The following is a 19,081-nucleotide window of genomic DNA, read 5'->3' as shown; positions in this document are numbered from 1 at the left end:
TTCTACACATTGACGCTCCTGTCCTAGAAAGCACGGGCATTACATCCTCCACGAAGAAAGCCATGGCAGAGGAGAGGAGGAAAGAAAATGTTTGAAGTGGAGGAAGTTCCTTGCAGAACAGCAATAATTTCTTCATCTTGCTATTCCAGACACCTATACTATGAAGGAGCACAGAATAATGGCAGTTCAGTTGCCATTTGAAATCGGTGACCATAGGCACACATTGAAGCTCCATATTAAAGGAAGCTTGGTGATTTCTTTCCGTTTAATTTAAGGGAAGGATGGAGAACTTATGGCCCTCCGGATACAACGGCAACAACGTTGGACCATTGACCATGTCAGCTGGGGCCGACAACAGAATTGGAGCGCAACAACATCTGGAGGGCCGCAGGTTCCCCAAGCCTGACTTAAAGCTGTATTAACCTGGCCTGAACAAATAAATACCCCTGTCCTTATATTAGAAGAATTTTGGAAATCTGATTTTGAGCGTTATCAAATAGTCAGTCTGAGTGTCCCCCTCCCCTTCCACTCCAAATCATGAGGATTTGGAAGGTGAGTTGGCACATAAATAAATTGACACCCCTTGGCATGAGAATGGAGAGTAGGGCCATGCCCACAGCATACACTGAAAGCACTGTTATACAACTTTAACAGTCATGGCTTCCCTCCGAGAATCCCAGAAACTGTACTTTAAGGGTGCTGAGAGTTGTCAGGAGGCCCCTCACAGAGCTACGGTTCCCAGCACCCTTAACAGCTACATTTCACAGAATTCTTTGGAGGAAGCCGTGCTTGATAAAACGGCTTTAAATATATGGTGTGGATAAGACCTAGGTTTCGACGCTGGATTTCACTTTTATTTATTGCATGTTGTGAGGCTTATCTGTGCCCCATGATCAGAAATGATTTTGTGCAGTGTCAGAAATTACACTTGCTTGCCTCTTACCCTCTGTGTATCCACACTTTTCCTTGGTCTTTCAAATCCAAATGACACAAAGAGAATGCCTGGAAAGATGTCCCATGTTGCTCTGGTCCTCAATTGCCTTCTGAAGCACCTGAGCTTTACTGTAGCGCTATAGGAACCCCTTCCTGTGAGTTGACTCTTGCCTGTTTTTCACTTACATCAGTAGCTGGCAAGGGTGGGAACCAAAACCTTAAACCTGGGATGTGCCATATGTTCAAAGCATGTTTCTGTCCCTGAGCAGCCGCTTCCACCCCACTCACTCTGGCATGGGAAGATACATGCATAATGCTCCAGCGTCTTGCTGCTGAGGCTGAGCTTCCCACGCACGAAAAAGACAGATAATGCTTCTTGAAGGCAAGCAAAGTGGAATGTGCGCTGTTTAAAAGGCAATGTGTGGGAGAGGCATTTGTTTCATACTGGGTATCTGAGTGAAGTCATCTGTCATGTTTCTTTAGGTTCTCAACAGGAGATGTGTAGAAGCCGCAGTGATGACAGGCCTTGCGCTGAACTGCACCATAAACAAGAAGTCCTTGTTTGACAGGAAACACTATTTCTATGCAGATCTGCCTGTGAGTATGTATTGAGCTTTGTCCCTCGGCAAATCGGATGAGGGGCAAGCCTGGAGAACTGATGGGGAAAACAGGCTGGGAGAAGAGATGGTTTTTTGTTCTCTGCCACTGTTTTGCCCATCCAAGCACTGAGCCCTGATGAATAGGCAGCTGTAGCCAGGCTCTTTCTGATTGAAGGTGATTGTCCTGATTGCTGACTGCAGTCCTGCGCCTCATGTTTCCAATGGCTTCGGATAATTAAATTGAGAGAAGGCGCTGCTAGGGCCAGACTTCCTCTATTCCCTCTAATTGTCTGTTAGGGTTAAGACAAACAGTCTGATATTGATCTTTGTGTTTGAAACGAATGTATTACAAATCTGCATTATGGTCCTGTAGACATCACAGGCATTGGTTCTCATTACTTTAAAGGATCTGAAATGCAACATCCTGTTTTTACACGTCGCTGATCGCAAAAGCAAATGAGGAAGACTTTAAAAAATCATGCAGTATTACCTGCTGATATTACAGATGACGCTTATATTAGGACCAGACTTGCTTTTTCAAACGTAATGAGGCAAAGCTCAGATCTAAAGTGAAACCCGTCCATTTAAATTCATCAAACACTCAGGATTTATCGTTTTAAAATTTAAATAGGGGCCTTTGTTTTTCCTTGAAGCCACAATTGTAATGCTAAAGATCCATGACAGTTTTTTCTGCTCTCTGCAGAAAATACCTGCATCAGGAGTGGAGAACCTCCAGCCAGCCTGTGCCCACCTGGCCATTTTAGGGAAGCCATGACCCACCTAATATCAGGCATCCATTTGAAGAAGCAGTTTGGATATGTGCACTGCAGTGTGCCTTCAAACCTCCATTTTGTGGAAGTTTGAAGGAAGAGCACAAGGGCTCTTTGAAACCCCTTTGTAAACATTCCTGCGAGCAGTGTGGATTGTTTACTAAGGACTGTTTGAAAGTCCTACCAATATGGTATTCAGAGGGCAGCATCACCTGATATCACTATAAGGTGAGGTGATTGACAAGTGGTTGGCCTCACCTACTTGGCAAATTTGGCCAGGATAGGTTCCGCACCCCTGCCCCATATTCTGGGGATGGGATGCAATGGCAGGAAGGGAGTATCTCCTTAGTAAGAAACCCCCTACTAAGTTGCTGTCATTGTTCACTTCGACACCTGTAAATAAACCAAGGTAGATTAGATTAAGAGATAGAGGTTGCCAAAGGTCACCTAGGCCAAACTAAACATGATGTGGGAGATCTCTAATCAAATCACCTGGCCTTTTTAAAAGTATAAAATCTTCCATGGGGAAGAGTTGTGGAGCTGGGGAAAAGGTGATTAGCCTTTCTTGCTATGCTGTTTTCTCAGTCAGAACTACTGGTCCTGAGGCTGATGAGGGCTCCACTGGGAAGAGGTGCAGTATGCACATGCAGAGACCACAAGTGGTTTTTAGCCTAAAAACAACGGGGGGCGGGAAGCCATGCGGTTCCTCTTAAACCTTAGCAAGTGGGTGGGGGTCCATGATTGTCTACTTTGACTGTTGCAAGTTTATATGTGAGTGGGAATTTGAAAGTGTGTTCATGGTACCGAATACAAAGACCATATGAAAATAAACAACAAAATTCCATTCTGGGTGTTGATTAAAGAGAGGTTGACTGCCAATTCTGTTTGTTATTTTTTGAGCATTTTAAAAGGGGTTCTTCTTGTGGTTCAACTTGAAATAGAAGAACTATCAAGCCATTCATTAGGGTTTGGAGTTTCCCTTTGAGGTTCACGCACACAAGCCTTAATTTTAGCCAGGGCTCCCTATAATTTAGCCCCACAATCTATATTCAGTACATTCACATATGACACACAAAAGGATAATAAAGTATTATTACACTGTAACAAAACAATAGAAGTCACATTTTGTTAGCTCAAAACACATGCAGTCTGCCCCTTTTCTCTTGCCATACAGTGTGTTAAGTGTGCAATGCCCAGTTTGTTATGAGGGGGAAATGGGGTAGAAGACTGACGCAGGGTGTGACTTATGTGAAGGGGAGAGATAGCAGGCGGGAGAGGATACTTGACCCTTCTGTCAGCCAGTTCAATCCTACTCCCCAAGGTGGTTTTTCTCATGCAAAACTGCCCTAAGCTAGCATTATCAGAGCCTGTAATGAGATTCATAGTTTTATTACACATGTAGATAAGATAAATGCTACTTTGGAGATCTTTGGACGGTTGGATATGAAAAATGGGGCTTCAGACAGAAAATGGAATGCCTGTTACTTCTTGTCACTTGTCATCTGTTAGGTTTAAAAAGTAATCATTTTAATGGGGAATGGTGGAGGGGAAAGCAAAGGGGAAAGATTACACTGAGTCTTTAATGTGTATTGCATGAATTTGTTGTTAATAATTGCTTAGAGAAAAGGGCCATCTATTGGAATATAAAGCTGATATATGACCATTTTAAAATTGTTGATTGCTACAATTTTAAATGCAGGCTGGCTATCAGATCACTCAGCAAAGGCTTCCCATTGCTGTGAATGGGAACTTGTCATACATTCTGCGCATGGGGAAAAACCAGAATGAAATGGTAACCAGGAGTGTGAGGATCAAGCAGATACAGTTGGAGCAAGACAGTGGAAAGAGTCTTCATGATGATTTAAGGAGCCAGACCCTTGTGGATTTGAACAGGGCAGGTAAGTTTGATACTCTTTTGTCTATGTAACTATTATTTATATTTTTTAAAAGGGAAAAAGCAGCAGCATTCTGTGCTTCTGTCTGAGGCTGTCAGTGTAACCTCCTGTTGCAAGTTGTTCTACACACACAAACACAAACTGAAAGGCTGGCTTGATCAAGGCATCAAGAGAATGCCTTTCTTACAGCTGGTCTGCATGTCTGGCAGTAAATCCAGGGATGGGACTCTAGATGATAGCTGTGTTTGCCATTTTCTAAGGTGAATCTGGATCCTTCATACACACTCAGGCACACACAGAGAGAGCTTTTCTTCAAGCCCAGGTTCTTCCAGACATTAGTGTGAATGGAAGAATGTGGCTTTAGACATGAACTGAATGGGAAAGTGTGAGACGACTGATTGATACAATATCTTGAGTGTGACACGATATGGCCTAGATGCTGAACCATAACACCTCAGCCCATACATACATGCTTACTATTTTGAGTAGGGGAAAGATTGAGGTTTGTTGGGGGAAGTTTAAGCACCTTCCACCTGCTGGGTCTTGCTTGCCAATTCTGTTTTTCAGTGGCCTGTGCTGCTAGGCCTGATTTTTTTTATTTTATTTTTTGCCAAACACAATAGAGAGGATTTGCTGTCTCAGAACCTTCTCCTAGCCCAAATTAGGTAGTGTCTTGGCAATACTATGGGTCGCTATGACTTTTTTGAATTTTATTACTTGATGAATTTGTTCTCGTCATTTGCTTTTACATGCCAATGTGTTTGATTTTACAGTGATTGCAATGTTTTTTGTTGTTTTTTTTAATGCTACTGCGATTATTGTGAGCCACTGTGCTCAACATTTGTTGCTGGAAAAGCGGGATACAAATATTAAATCAACTCAACGCTGCTTTTGAGCTGTCTGCTTTCCTCTTGAAAAATGTTGGACCTCTTTTTTTCTCTTGGTGATAGAGGGAAATGAGCGTTCGTGTGCCGGTTCTGCAGATCCAAGTGTTTTGACAGTGATTAAATAATAAATGATTACCAGTTTCTCCTCACACAAAAGCTTAAGCACTTTTCACGTGGGCTCTTCTTTTTTAATGTCTGAACTGTTTACATGAGATCAAAAGCTGCTGTTCAGAATTTCTTGTCTGTCTCTGGTAGGAGTTGGCCTCATGGAGGTTGTCATGGAGCCCGACATGTGCTGTGGGGAAGAGGCGGCTGCAGCAGTGAGAGAGCTTCAGCTTATCCTGCAGGCTCTTGGGAGCAGCCAAGCAAACATGGCAGGTAGAGACCTAGGAGGGCATGTTTATCATTCCTCAGCTGTAATTTTCCTCTCACAAAGGCACTTTCACGGCATCTTACTTACTTTGCCTTCCAGCTGCTTATCGTTCAGTATTGTTGTGGTGCCGTGTTGTGTTTTGGTTTCTTTTTTCCTTCGTCAAAATCTTCTGATTCTGAATTAAGGTCACTTGCGCCTCTGGTGCCTGAGAGGGGCCCAGCTGCCTCATCTTCAGCTCAGATTCTTTTGTACTCCTAGGCCTTTCTAAATTTTACATAATAAATCTTAGCAGGAAGGGAATGACTGATGGCTTCTGTGCTGCTTCTCCCTCCCCCTCCCCTTGCCTGCTTGCCTTCCTTCCAAGTGATGCTGTGATGCAGAATCTTTGAACAACTGCAGTTGCAACCCGATTGTTAATCTCTGGGCTCACCTCAGCTATGTGGGAGCAATCCTGGGAGGGTTTGGAGGGAGGATCAAGCGATGGGGGTAGAAGTGGATGGTTTGATATCAAACACTTAACATGGTACAGTATATGTCTATGTGTACATATACCAATTGCATATTAGGATTCGTCCAGCACCTCAGAATTCATTCTAGATCAAGATCTCCACAAACTACTATAGTGGAGGACATGAATAAGCATCAACATCTCTCACACTCAATTCCTTATTATATTGTGTGCATCTTGGCACCTCCCCCTTTCCTTCATATTCTCATCTTTGCATGCAGCCTCACAGTTGCTGAAAGCAGCAATAATTATTTAGGAGGAAACACGCTGTCTGCTGTGGGCTCTGCGCTTCTGAACAGTGGACAGCAGCGTTGCTTATTTCCGCCCCTCCTGTTCAGAAATCATCAGCAGAGAAAAATTGTAGCCACTTAAATAGGGCAGCTGCCTTCCAAATAAACCCTCAGTGGGGCATGGAGTGGATGATGGCGCCTGCCACTCCTTGTCAGTTTACTTGAGGTTTACCTTGCTTTCTGCTGCCTTCTCTAACACCAATTCCTCTGCTTACCGTTGCAATAGTTCCTGCTGCTGCTGGTGTCAGTTGCTTCTAAGAACTTTTTCAGGAAAGCAGCCTTAACCTGGAAGAGGTTTCATTGATTTTTATCTTTTTTATTATTTATTTGTTTCCATTTGTTTCCTGCTTTTGTATTGAATGGTGCCCAAGGCATCTTTTTAGGTATTCTTTGTGATGACTTCTTTTTTATTTTCAACACTTAACTGAAGGAGCAAGCACCCATAAGCCTTGACACGGAGCATATTCCTTAAGATATAATTTTCAGGGAATGCACAATAATTTGCATCCTTTTTTTCCAATGGCGGATTTTTGGCTGTGAAATTCTTGTGGGGCTTGCACCATTTGCTCCTCTGTCTGCTAGTGGTATTTTTTTCCTGCAGTCTTATCAGATTCAGCCACATTCATTTTTCAGCCAGTGATACAGAGGCTACTTTTGTATTATCTGAGCTATTTCTCATTGAGGATAAGTTTGCCCCTTCCTGCCTTATCTATCTTCCAATTGAGTGTGGAGACAAAGGCTGAATTCAACATCCATCCTTTCAATAGCAGGTACCTGCAGTGTGCCTAGATCAGGTACATGGCTTCATTGCAAGATAATCGGAAAAGGTGAAGGCATTTGGGGGGAGATGCTAGCTGTCCGGTTGCCATGCCGTGCCCTAGGGTCTATGAGAGTCTCTAGGAGTAGATTGAGCACATGGTTGCTACCTACAAGAGTGGGACTTTGAAGTCACTTAAAAATGAAGGTGAAGGTATGAACTGTCAAAGGGTAAGCAATAAGTAGTTCATCTGCAGCTAGGAGTCTAAGAACATGCAGTTGCTTAATGGACCCTTAAACCAGAAAGAGCATTGTGAGAAAGGACATATCAGAACTACAAATGAGCTGTGGGCCAAGGGAACAGGTAGTAGAGATTCACTTCCACTCAATACAAATACAATTTCAAGTCTTAGGGAATACAGGCAGAGTTTCTGTTACTCTGCAGTTTCATTATTGCCCTGTGGAACTGGGTCCTGGGCATAGAATATCTGACAATATTTGCCTTTTTTTAAAGAGAAATATTTCTAGTCCTCAGGATTTGGGGAAATGTACTTACATATAGCTCCTGCCAACCTAGCAGTTCAAAAGCACGAAGTACAAGTAGATAAATAGGTACCGCTCCGGCGGGAAGGTAAACGGTGTTTCTGTGCGCTGCTCTGGTTTGCCAGAAGTGGCTTAATCATGCTGGCCACATGACCTGGAAACTGTACACCGGCTCCCTCGGCCAATAAAGCAAGATGAGCACCACAACCCCAGAGTCATCCGCGACTGTACCTAACGGTCAGGGGTCCCTTTACCTTTACCTTTATTTACATATAGATATTTTGTAGAATCATAGGAGTATGAAATGTGTCTCAAGGACAATATGCAGATTTTTTTGTCTGCTTGGTTGGTTCTGTGTTTGGGTTCCTGCACTTGTGCAATACATACACAACCACAGAATTGGTTGTGTATATAGCTCTCAATATAAGCAAGAGGTCCAATGGCTTCAGTCAGTGATGTTCAGGCCTTTGTCTTGAGGGAACCTTTTTCACATTAACAAGCCTACTGAGAAACTCCTGTATGTGTCGGCTCATGAACATCTCCAGATAGGCCTGCCTGAAACTATGTTGAGTGGACAATACTGAGCTAGGTGAAACTTCATATTTTCCTTTATTCATAAATTAGCCAATCAATTTATTGAGTCAGTCAGTTTATTGAGCAGTCTAGCTCTCTGACAAATGTGCTTGTTTGATAGACCTGCTTTCAAACACAAGTTTGTTGTATTCATGCATTTTCATACTTCACACTTACAGTATTCATACTTTACTATAATACAAAAATCGCCATGTGTGAAGTATGCCAGAAGCTGCTGATCAGAGGAGAAACAGATCCATACCCACAACTAAACCAGCAGCATGCAGTCATCCATCATTCTGGCAATGAGATTTCACTGCATCCATGCAGTGTTTTTTCCCCCTGGGGGGATGCAGGGGTACGCATGCCCCTAAACATTTTGTGAATATTTGTACTTTTTTCCATTTACTGTATTTATTTTTCCCCAGTTTGAACTATAAAATGGTGATTTTCTTGAGCCAAAATGAGAGTACCCCCTAAATATTTTTAAAGAAAAAAACACACTGCATCCATGTGCATGTGCTTTGTGAGAACGTCTTAAAAGGAAGGGTGCTGTCCTCCAGCACTTTTCCTTGCCTAGTGTTCTTCACAAAAATATAGAATGGGAGCACTTGTGTCTTTGGAAAGTGCCCTTGAGAAGACTTAACACTGGCTGGACAATCAGTTTTTATCCTTTACAAATGCAATTCCTGTGCTGTTTACTGCATTGTGTAAATATCCAATATTTGCTTCACTTTAAAGGGCATTAACTTAAGTGTTGATAAGAAGGAAGATGCAAAAGTGTGTGTTCTGTGTCATTTAGCGGGATGGCATTTATTGGGGAGGGTGTTATATTGGTTGCCAGACTGTTAGATACCTGTTTTTCAAAGGATGTGGAAAAGCAAAGAATAATAACTCGAAAAGGCTGTTGTGGTGTTTCTACCCCAGCTTTCTCTTTTGCAGGAGATTGCCCTCTGCATCACTTTCTACAGGGCTATATGTATGACACTTTTTGGCAGCTGGGAAGGCTTCGAAATTGTATTTGTGGCAAAGATTACAGTTCCTTGCAGGGAAGGCAAAAACAGGTTTCTGACACCTGTCCTTGAGGCGTAAATTTTCAAGGACACTTCAGTAAATCTGCCCTGAGCAGTAATTGGCTTTGTGACAGAGCTATGTGAACTCCTCAAATGATAGTTTCATACTAGACAAAAGCCATATTCTGTCTTGACGTTTTGTGGTTTCACTGCTTGCCGTTAGGGACTTTGGTCAGATTTCTCTTCTCTTCCTAGGGAGGATCATCAGAGGACCTTCGTGTACAACTATTAGTTTGGTTAAAACCTCAAGAAACAAAGTCTGATTAAAGGAGGTGTCACATTGCACAAAGTTTGCACAGTAGATTCCAAATGTTGTGCCGCAGTTCTCTGTGCTATGTAGTCTTGCCAGGAATTCGTATCTGAGCTACAAAACCTTAATGGGGGGCATGTCCTCTATTATATATATATATATATATATATATATATATATATATATATATATATAAAAATAACTATGGTTACACAAATCCCATATAGCTCTGAAGCAATGACTTGAAGTCTATTCAAAATGAGTCTAGAAGCTTGGAAATGATGTAAGAGCTTCATTCCATTTGATTTCTGAAACGGTTGGGTATTCTCTCAATTGCTTCTGTGTCTTAAGATGTATGCATCTGCTATCTTGAGAGGGATGTCCATGTGCTTGTTTCACAGATAAGAAATGTCGACTTGGGACAAATCTCTAGAAGAGATTCCAGTGTGTGTGTGTGTTGTCTCTGACAGAACTGTCAATCCCTTCTTGTTAGATCTTCAGGTGTAGAAAGATGCAGGCATGAAGGAAGAAATGGCCCTTTGATTCTCTTCAGGGACAGCTAATCCATGTCCCTGTCCCAAACTTTTTATTGGAAGCCCTGTACAAACCACTTGCAGATAATGTGGGATTAATTCCATTTGATGAAATCTCATTCTACTGCTGATATCTCTTTAGAGGGTCAACTGAGAGTAGATGCCAATGTATCCGTGCATCGCCCTGGAGAACGTCTTGGAGTGAGGACTGAAGTGAAGAATATCAACAGTGCCCGATTTCTTGCCAAGGCCATAGGTAAGTGAAGCACTTCCTCCCAAATGAAAATCTGGACAGGGAGTTTGGAATCCCATGCCAGAAAAAAACTACATCAGTTTCTGTTACTGGGCAGGTTATGCTAATAATATATACAAACCTGCTACCTCTAAGTTGTATGCATTGTTTTGATGTTTTTAGCCTAGCTGAAATCCATCATTGTGAACTGTAATAATGTTTTGCGTTAATAGCGGTCTCTCTGTGTAGAAACCTTTGGCTTTTGTGTGACTGGGGTGTAGCTTTTGCCCCTGGCCACAGATGGTCTAGAAATACAGTGATTGGAACGAGCCTTTGGGGGAGGAGACCTTGACCGGGAACATAACTTCTTTGCTGCCTTCCTTGTTTGGAATGGCTGCTTGTACCATCACTTCTGTAATCAATAGGACCAGGTGCCTGCAAACTACTTAAACGGCACTTAATTGGCTGAAATGCAAGCATGCTGGTTTAATTTGTTCTTCTTAATTCTGTTTTCCTTGTTTTAAGTTATTACCTTATATTGCATGTTAGCCCATTAGGTGTGCACACATGCATGAAATGTGGTGTTATAATACAGGGAAAGTATAATTTCTTGGCTGGCAATTGATTGGTGGGTTTTTGTTAGCGGGGCCTCCTCTGCAACAAAGAAAGCAAAATGTAATGGCTTGCTGTTTAGCCCATGACAGTTTTAGTTCCATAGTAGCACGGCCACATTCTCTTAGATGACACAAGAGACACAGTGGGGGGGGAGTGTGTGATCCACAGAGAATGTGTATCTACAATGTGAGTGTCACATGGATGTTGCTGTGTTTCTATGCAAGAGAATTATTGGGCTCAGTATAGAGAAAGGAAACATTTACATAGAATCATAGAGTTGGGAGGGAGCCCAAATACTGTCTAGTCGAAACCCCTACAATACAGGGATATACATACAGTGGTATCTTGGGTTACAAATGCTTCGGGTTACGTGTTTTCAGGTTGCGGACTGAGGGAAACTCGGAAGTACTAGAAAGGGTTACTTCTGGGTTTTGCTGCTCGCGCATGCGCAGATACGCCAAATCGCATCACGAGCATGCGCAGACGCGGTGCTACAGGTTACGAACGCTGCTGGTTGAGGACGTGCCTCCGTCACGGATTACACACACAACCTGAGGTTCCACTGTACATAATTTTGTTCGTATGCTGCCTTTCCATAGATACAACCATGCTTAAGGCCACTTACAACATGGGGGGGAAACCATAATCACAAAACGTAACAAAAATAGTCATAAACAATCAATAAAACATCAAAAAGTACACCACCAAATTGCTCAGTTTCCACATAAATCATAGTAAGATCTGAAACAGAGACTCAAAAATAGTAATATAACAGCAACAACCCCCCCACAACAAAAACCCCTAAACAATACCTCAGCCCAAGAGTCTGTTCAGCAGCCTAAGCTTTTGTAGCTGGAGTCAGTCCCAGGCCAGGTGGGGAAGCATGTCTTCTAGGACTCAGTCAAGATTTATGAGTGCCACTATATGTTAGAGGAAGGGCTGTAGCTCAGTGGTAGAGCGCATGCTTTGCATACATAAAGGTCAGTCTGTGGCATCTCCAGGGAGAACCAGAAGGACTGTAGTTTAATCCTGGATAGTCACTGCCAGGTGGACCAGTGGTTTCACTTGGAGTAAGGCAGATTTATTATATTTCTGTATATGTGGGTTATTTTTGCATCTCGGGGTGAGTCAAAAAACACAGAACTTGCTCTTGATCTCCAAAAGAAATTAGTCCAACAAAGGCCCTTTTGAATAAAGGTGGAGATAAAAGTGTGCAGTCAGTCTTATTCTGTATGAGAGCGGAATGACTGTTTCAGCTGTATGTCTTCAGGGTGTTTTGGAATGGGATTGTGTTGAAAATTTATGCCTTCCAAAAACGGTATAAATTAAATGTCAGAAAGCAATTCAGTTTATTTGTGATTCTCTAATATTTCTGTTAGGCTTACTTTGGCATCGATAAACGTTTTAAAGTGTGTGTCTCCCCCCTTCCCCCCGGTTTGAAAATTTTAAATAGGCAAAGGTGCATCACAACTAAGCTTAATTTATTTGTTTTGTTAAGACTATGAAATACAAAGGCAAATTGAAGAGCTGGAGAATGGAGGAACTATTTTGAATGAAACCAGAGCCTTTGACTTTAAACGTGGGTAAGTTTTTCAAGTTTTTCATTCTACCGTTGGTGGGGATTGTTTGTTGCATATTGGAAGGACATACCCATCCCCACCCCCAAAAAAATCTCAACTGAGAGGAAGGCAACTTTATTAGCCACAGAGCCACCCTGAACATATCTGATGCTCAGTTCCTAAACAAAATTATTTTGAATTATGGACCCATGGCCTGTTCATACAGCCACTGGACATGTGGTAGCTATGAGGAAAGTACTTTGAAATTCTGTGTGATGGTTCTTGCCTGTGGCAATCTGGCTTTCTGCCATATTTGTAGTTTTGGTTTTCTACACATTCTCCTTTTTGTGTTTAAATTCTGAAAGTCAAATTCTACAGAGGGTGGACTTGGCATACAACCACCAAAGCGCCTAGGTTTCTTCCCCCCCACCCCCTGCTACCTGTTACATACTGAGATAATTGTGTGATTATGCCTCTGTGAGTGGGAAGATTCCCATGTAAAGACGCTGAAGTCGGCAGAATAATAATAATAATAATAATAATAATAATAATAATAATAATAATAATTTATTTATACCCCGCCCATCTGGCTGGGTTTCCCCAGCCACTCTGGGCAGCTTCCAACAGAATATTAAAATACAATAGTCTATTAAACATTAAAAGCTTCCCTAAACAGGGCTGCCTGTTCAGGAGATAAGCATTTAAATTGCTAAGAGTACAGTAAATATGCCAAACTATCTGTTAGGGTGGCCATGAGGAACCTCTGGCCTATGGCCAAATTAGATCCAGCAGGCTGTTTTTCCAAACCATGGCCACCTGCCCCCACACCTGACATCAGGTAACCATGAAGCTGCAAAGGACGAATTTGAAGCTTAAAATGTCAGTGAACCCCACTTGTCAAGGAGCAGTCAGCTAGGTTGGCTGCAGGAGGGGATTCCTCACTGTTGGCACTAGTCAACCAACCTAACTTCTTGTCCTTATTTTTTTAGGCGCACCATAGCAATGAGAGACAAAGAAGGAAAACAAGACTATCGGTAATTATCTTTAGATTGTTTCTGAAGGAAGCACTTCGTTGAGCACCTGTAAGTTGTGATTCCCTTTTGGCTTCCTCAGACCTGACAAGTCATTGGTGATGGTAATTACCTCACAGAGTGATTCCTCGGAGTTGAGAGGAAGCTGAACAGAATTAGTCACCTGCTGCCCTCCGGTTTGGCTTACATCAGGTGCGGGGAGGGAGGGTATTGCTCTGATGCATTTATTAATATTTTAACAGTGAAGTTTATAATTTGTAATGCTTCCATGTTCCACTGCCAAATCACATTGAGACTAGCAGGTAGCATGAGAGAGGGCCTTCTCTATAGCAGCAACCCTCCTTCTCCCAAGACAGGTTCAACTGGCCTATTCAGTAATGGCCTTTAGTCAAGATATGTTGGCTTCTGCAGGCTTCTGGTGGATTTTTATTGTCGGTTTACTTTGGAATCATAGAACTGTAGGGTTGGAAGGAAACCCAAGGGTCATCTAGTCCAACAGGCAGGTGGCCCGTATGAACTCACAACCTTGATGTTATCAGCACCATGCTCTAACTGTTTTACTGTTCTCATTTTTATTGTACCAAGACTATAGTGTTTTGTTGCTATAAATGTAAACAAGCTTGGAGGGCCCAGAGGGCTGAAAGGCAAACCAGAAAATTTTCTATAAATGATCCCAAGACAGACCACTGCTAAAAATAACATTCATTCTTGTTTGCTGGTCATCAGTCAGGACTTTGCAATCTATCCCTGGCTGCTAGAAGACAGAGTTGTATTCCCGAAAGTAAACCCATTGAAATTAATGGAACTAAGTTAGCCATGACCTATGGGTCTACTGAGTAAAAGTGAGTTGAGAATATATCACACTCCAAGCTGGTCTGTTCTACTGTCGGATTGCTCATACCATCATGAAGTTCTTTCTAATGTTTACTCTTTAAATGATTTTTTTCTTTTAAAAAAATCTTTCTTTTTCTTTTACTTTGAACCAATGGATTTAGCTCCTACCCCTCTGGAGCAACAGAAAATAAATCTGATTTGTTGTTTTCTGACAGCCCTTCAAATATTTGAAATAGCTGCCACCTCTTTAGTATTCTGTGCTACAAATTTTTTTTACCAGCTGAAATTTGTTAAAAGCCCACTTCCAGGTATGTTCAAAGCTGCACAAATAGCACTTCCAGTTGTCCATCATCATTTGATCATAATATCCTTGCTACATGGATAAAAGTGGGTGTACTTTTTTCAATAGAGTTTTGATTTTTCCACAGCTAATGCAGTTGAACACTGTAGCTAATGCAGTGCTAACCTCTTTAGACCTCATTTTCCTATATCGCAGGATACTGTGTGAGGAGAGGGCTGTGGCTATTTCATTAGTTCTTTCCACATCTGCTAGCCTCAGCCTGTTTCACTGCTACAACTGATGAACTTGAATGTTTTATTTAAAATAAAATAAAAACGGGGAGAAACAAAGCATGGATAAATCAATTCAAAACCTATAGTGAAATTTGCTTTTTAAACTGTGCTTTTGTTTATTGAAATCTGGATTTGAAAGCAGTGGGTGTAGCTTAAGTCTAACTTCTTCAAGGAATGCATCTCAGCTGTTTGCAAAGAGACATGGCAACACTTTAATTGTGTTTGCAAATCCATCATTTGTTCCTGCAAGGCAGGAGTTGGCTCTTTAATCGCCATGTTTTTGTGGTGGCTTGAATCAGCCCCTTCTTCGGCGCAGCCCTTGTCATTTGATGTTGTCACTCAGATTTATTTGCCATGGCACCCCACTGAAGATGGCAACTTGGCTTTTAGCGCGGTTTCCTCCTTTCATTGAAACTCCTCCGACTAATACGAGGGAGGTTGCAACCTGCGTGGAACACTGCTAGCATCTGGCTGTCACTCTTCCTTTTCCCCTTTGCCAGATTGTACTCCCAGTTGGTCTGAAATCACAGGTCCTGTTTGGCACCGAGGACGATAAGCGACATCTGCATTTTGTTTGTGTTTTTTGGGAAGGGCGTAAAATGGCTTAAATTTATTCCTTCTCCCCGTTGCTGGCTGTTGACAGCCAGTGGCGGATCATCAAAAAAGAAAGGCCGCTTGAGGCTATGCACCTCGGCACAGGGGCTGATCTGTTGCTGCTGAGAGGACTTGCACTCAGCTGTGGACTCCGAGCATTTGGTTTCCTTACGTTAAGTCCCATAATTGTTCGGAGAAGGAGCAACTTCATCACAGGTGGCTGGCATGTGGCTAAAGGGTTGAAGTGAAAAGGACAGCAGAGCAGCCTCCCTTTCTTTTCTCCCAGGTTTATGCCGGAGCCGAACCTTCCTCCATTGATTCTTCGCGATTCAAAATCTTCGCCTGCTCACACAAGCGACCGGCAAGTGGTGAATATTGATTGGCTTCGGGAGAGGCTTCCTGACCTCCCCAGTGCGAAGAGAGCAAAGCTTGTTGAATGTTATGGGATTCAGCCTCAGCACAGTTTCACCTTATTGGTAGGTCTATTGACTGAACATTCAAGTAAACCAAGAAACATCAAAAGATTCAGTGCTTCAGAAAACACTCCTAAAAATGTCATATTAACCAGCTGTCAGTTCTCATAGATTTTTCTTACGTAGAAAATGAGTTCAACACGCTTGGCTGTTTATGCTCAGATAATGTACACAAGAGGGTCTCTGAAACTATACCTGCTTTTTTCTTTTTTTTTGGCATGCGTCCATCCGCATCATAGTAAATTGAAATATATAGCTAGTTATTGTAGCCTCAAAACCCTTTTTGTCTTAAAAACATTCCTGTATTGTAATTTTTTCAGTGTATTTGCCTACAACACTGCTATCTCTGGAATGCTGGCATTAAAGTATGTGCTCTGTGAGCCCAGTTGGTGCATCTCATCCTAATGTACCAGCTCAATCAATCTTAAGAGCTGGGCCAGTAGGGCTTTTTCCACATTATTCTTCAGCTTGTGGCTATATTCCGTGGAGTATCGCTGTCTGTAATATTGAAAAGTCGCACGCCAAGCAGTTTTAAATTTTTTGTTAACCTTCTCTTGGATGCATGACCTTTGGACCACCCTTGTAGCTTAAAGGGGGAGAAAAGAACATAGAAAAGAACAGCACCATATGGCTTTATGACATTTGATCCATTATTCTACCATAAACTTACGTTAATGCACTCTAAATACTAGAAAGAAACTGTGACACTTTTCTGGAATTTAATCATGCATGTATCTGTCATAAGCCTACTATATGAACAAGCCCTTTCATGTAACATATATGCTGGCTCCAGGGCTTCTTTTTAGCAGTGGAAATAAATGAGACTGCCTAGCCTAACCTTAGATTCCTTTCATTCTGCTGAGTACTCAGCTTTGACTAATGTTAGCCTTTTCTCCTGTGTTTTTTTCCTTCCTCATCTCTTTCTGTCTAATGTATCTTTCTGACACTTGGACACCAGGCCTATTCTGGAAGCCTGTATAGTTGAGCAGAAAGTAACAGGTGCTTATTCTGAAGATGGTACCAACCCACTGAGCCAATTGAGCCAACCCGTTGAGTACTATCAATGTTTTTGGTCCAATAATGACTCCCTGCCATCCATTCTCTCTACATTTAGGTCTTGGGGAGGGGGCGGGGTATTGTTCTACAAACACTATTTCTTTTCTTTTGATTTACTGAGAGTCCAGCTAATCTAAATTCACCTGAGACATCTAGTTTCCGTTGGTGTTTTAAGCCTACATCAGGAATACAAACAGATTGCTAATGGGGAGGATGCATAAATCTAATGAGCAGTCTTTCAAGTTAAGAGTGCCCAAGCGTGCTCATTAAATAAATGGCATAGGTACTGGGACACCTTCAAAATGCAAGATCCACACTCCCTGCCAACTTGTTAGCGGAAGCATTGTGGAGGGGAAATTGCATTAAAATAAAGTCATACTTCAGTAATGAAATATTATTATTATTCTTTGGTTAGTTCGTGTTGCATTAATCCTTAGGGAGATTTTGAAGTATGTATTCTAAATTTCCACCAGGCTACATTAACTGTAACGAGCCCCCAAAAATAAAAATAAAAATAAAATAATTAGAGCCTGCGCATAAAACAAACAAACAATATGCAGCAAAGGCAATAAATTCAGTGTTGTACATGTAGCTGAAGCAGGTATGAATAAGGCATTGTATGGTGAAACACAGATCTAAATAAGGGTTAAAGTTATAAGGCTTTAATGTATGTATATAGTTTGGTATCCTTTGGACTAGGTTGCTGTTCCACCAAGACCTCCAGCATATTCAGTGAATATAAAAAATAAAAGGAGCTCTGGTTTTGCTCTGCTCACAGTAAGTAATTTGGCTCCCAGTATTTTCAGCAGTGAGAAAATCCCACACTTCCCCAAACCACTGATAAATAGCACATTTCGCTAGTGAAAAGTGATACCTACTTTCTGAAGTTTAGCTTATATTGCTAAAATTTCACCAAATGCTTTTAATTTGACTGAGCTGTTCACATACTTTTGCCTCTGCTTCAACAATAACAGCTTTTTATACATTACATATGATAGTTACAGCCTTATGGGACGCATTGGGTGTCTAAATGTGAGGCCCCCTTTGATCTCAAGGCCCTGGACCAAATGGCCCCCTTCCAATTGGTTCTGCCTGCACACTGCTGGTAATTGCTCTGAGCTCCTGCTGAAATCTCTCCTTCGATTGAATGGACACTAGGCATGTTAGTGTTGCTGTGGGTCCAGGGTGTTATTTCCGATACATCCCGAGCATTCTCCCCAAACATCTCCTGACATCTTTGACTTGCATGCAAGTGTGTGTATGAAATTTAAAATGGCAGCAGTAGTAGACAGATCCACATCGGTGTACTTGTTAAATATGTAGGCTTTCTACCAGACTGAACATCTCATCAAGCTCTTAGGAATATGTGTATAATGTATGCAGTAAGAAAATGGAATCTCCTGACAAACTTGCTTTGAACTGAATGGGACTGGATAAGGGTTAGGATTTTGGAGACGATTGCACTTGGCACTGGATATAAGCAAGTTCCGTTCAAGGGTTGCCTTGTGTGTGAGCTTATTCCCTAAGCTGACAAACTGTCTGAGAGAAAAATATTCCTCCTATGAGTCATAGGATTACTCCAGCCTTCTGTGCTGAGTGAGTGCTAGTTTGAGTCTGCCATGCATTTTGATCAACTTTCCGGCAGTAAAAGCTGTCTGGAAGCAAACGACTGCTCGAGTCTTGCTTGCAATACAAAAACTGCAAGAACTAGAAGGCAAGGATTCAGCTTGTCACTCAGGAGGAGTTTTGATTCAACTTAAAACACACACTCGCATTTGACAGAAGCATTTACATTGTGACTAATGATGCTTGCTGATCTGCCTTTAATTACCGGATCTCTATATAATCTGTTTAAAGATTATAGAGTTGTGTGTTTTCCTCTTGCTTTGTGTTTGTCTGAAATTGATTCTGACTGTATGTGCCAGTTCTGGTTCAGATGTTGGGTGGGCTGTTGTAGCCATATCTATTTCAGCCATTTTAGAAAGCATCAGTATAGAGTATTATGAAATTGGACAGTAAGCAGGGTGAGTCCTGGCTGATCTTTCATACTGGGTTAACAGGAGTTTTTCCAAGCTCCTCTTTCCCCACTAGACTCAACAACTGTGCCTTTCTTTAACTGCCTAGTGACATA

At 41.9% G+C, this 19,081-nt stretch overlaps 1 protein-coding gene across 6 annotated transcripts in view; it reads left to right on the top strand.

Moving 5' to 3' along the window:
• Positions 1-19,081, top strand: part of GATB (glutamyl-tRNA amidotransferase subunit B) — a 65,325-nt gene that overhangs the window by 9,130 nt on the left and 37,114 nt on the right. For all 6 annotated transcript variants that reach the window (XR_014529908.1, XR_014529909.1, XR_014529910.1 and 3 more), the window contains exons 3-9: positions 1,417-1,530; positions 4,002-4,200; positions 5,340-5,462; positions 10,126-10,239; positions 12,329-12,413; positions 13,379-13,423; positions 15,708-15,897. Coding sequence is in view for 1 of the 6 variants with exons in the window: in XM_083520047.1 (XP_083376173.1) it covers positions 1,417-1,530; positions 4,002-4,200; positions 5,340-5,462; positions 10,126-10,239; positions 12,329-12,413; positions 13,379-13,423; positions 15,708-15,897 (870 nt within the window). In the remaining 5 variants the exon portion in view is untranslated. The remainder of the gene's footprint in view (positions 1-1,416; positions 1,531-4,001; positions 4,201-5,339; positions 5,463-10,125; positions 10,240-12,328; positions 12,414-13,378; positions 13,424-15,707; positions 15,898-19,081) is intronic.

The sequence above is a fragment of the Podarcis liolepis genome (genome assembly GCF_965112155.1).
Source record: "Podarcis liolepis genome assembly, chromosome: 9".
In the NCBI taxonomy this organism is placed as follows: Eukaryota; Metazoa; Chordata; class Lepidosauria; order Squamata; family Lacertidae; genus Podarcis; species Podarcis liolepis.
The sequence above is the reverse complement of the archived record's forward strand: the minus strand, read 5'-3'. Positions and strand labels throughout refer to the sequence as shown.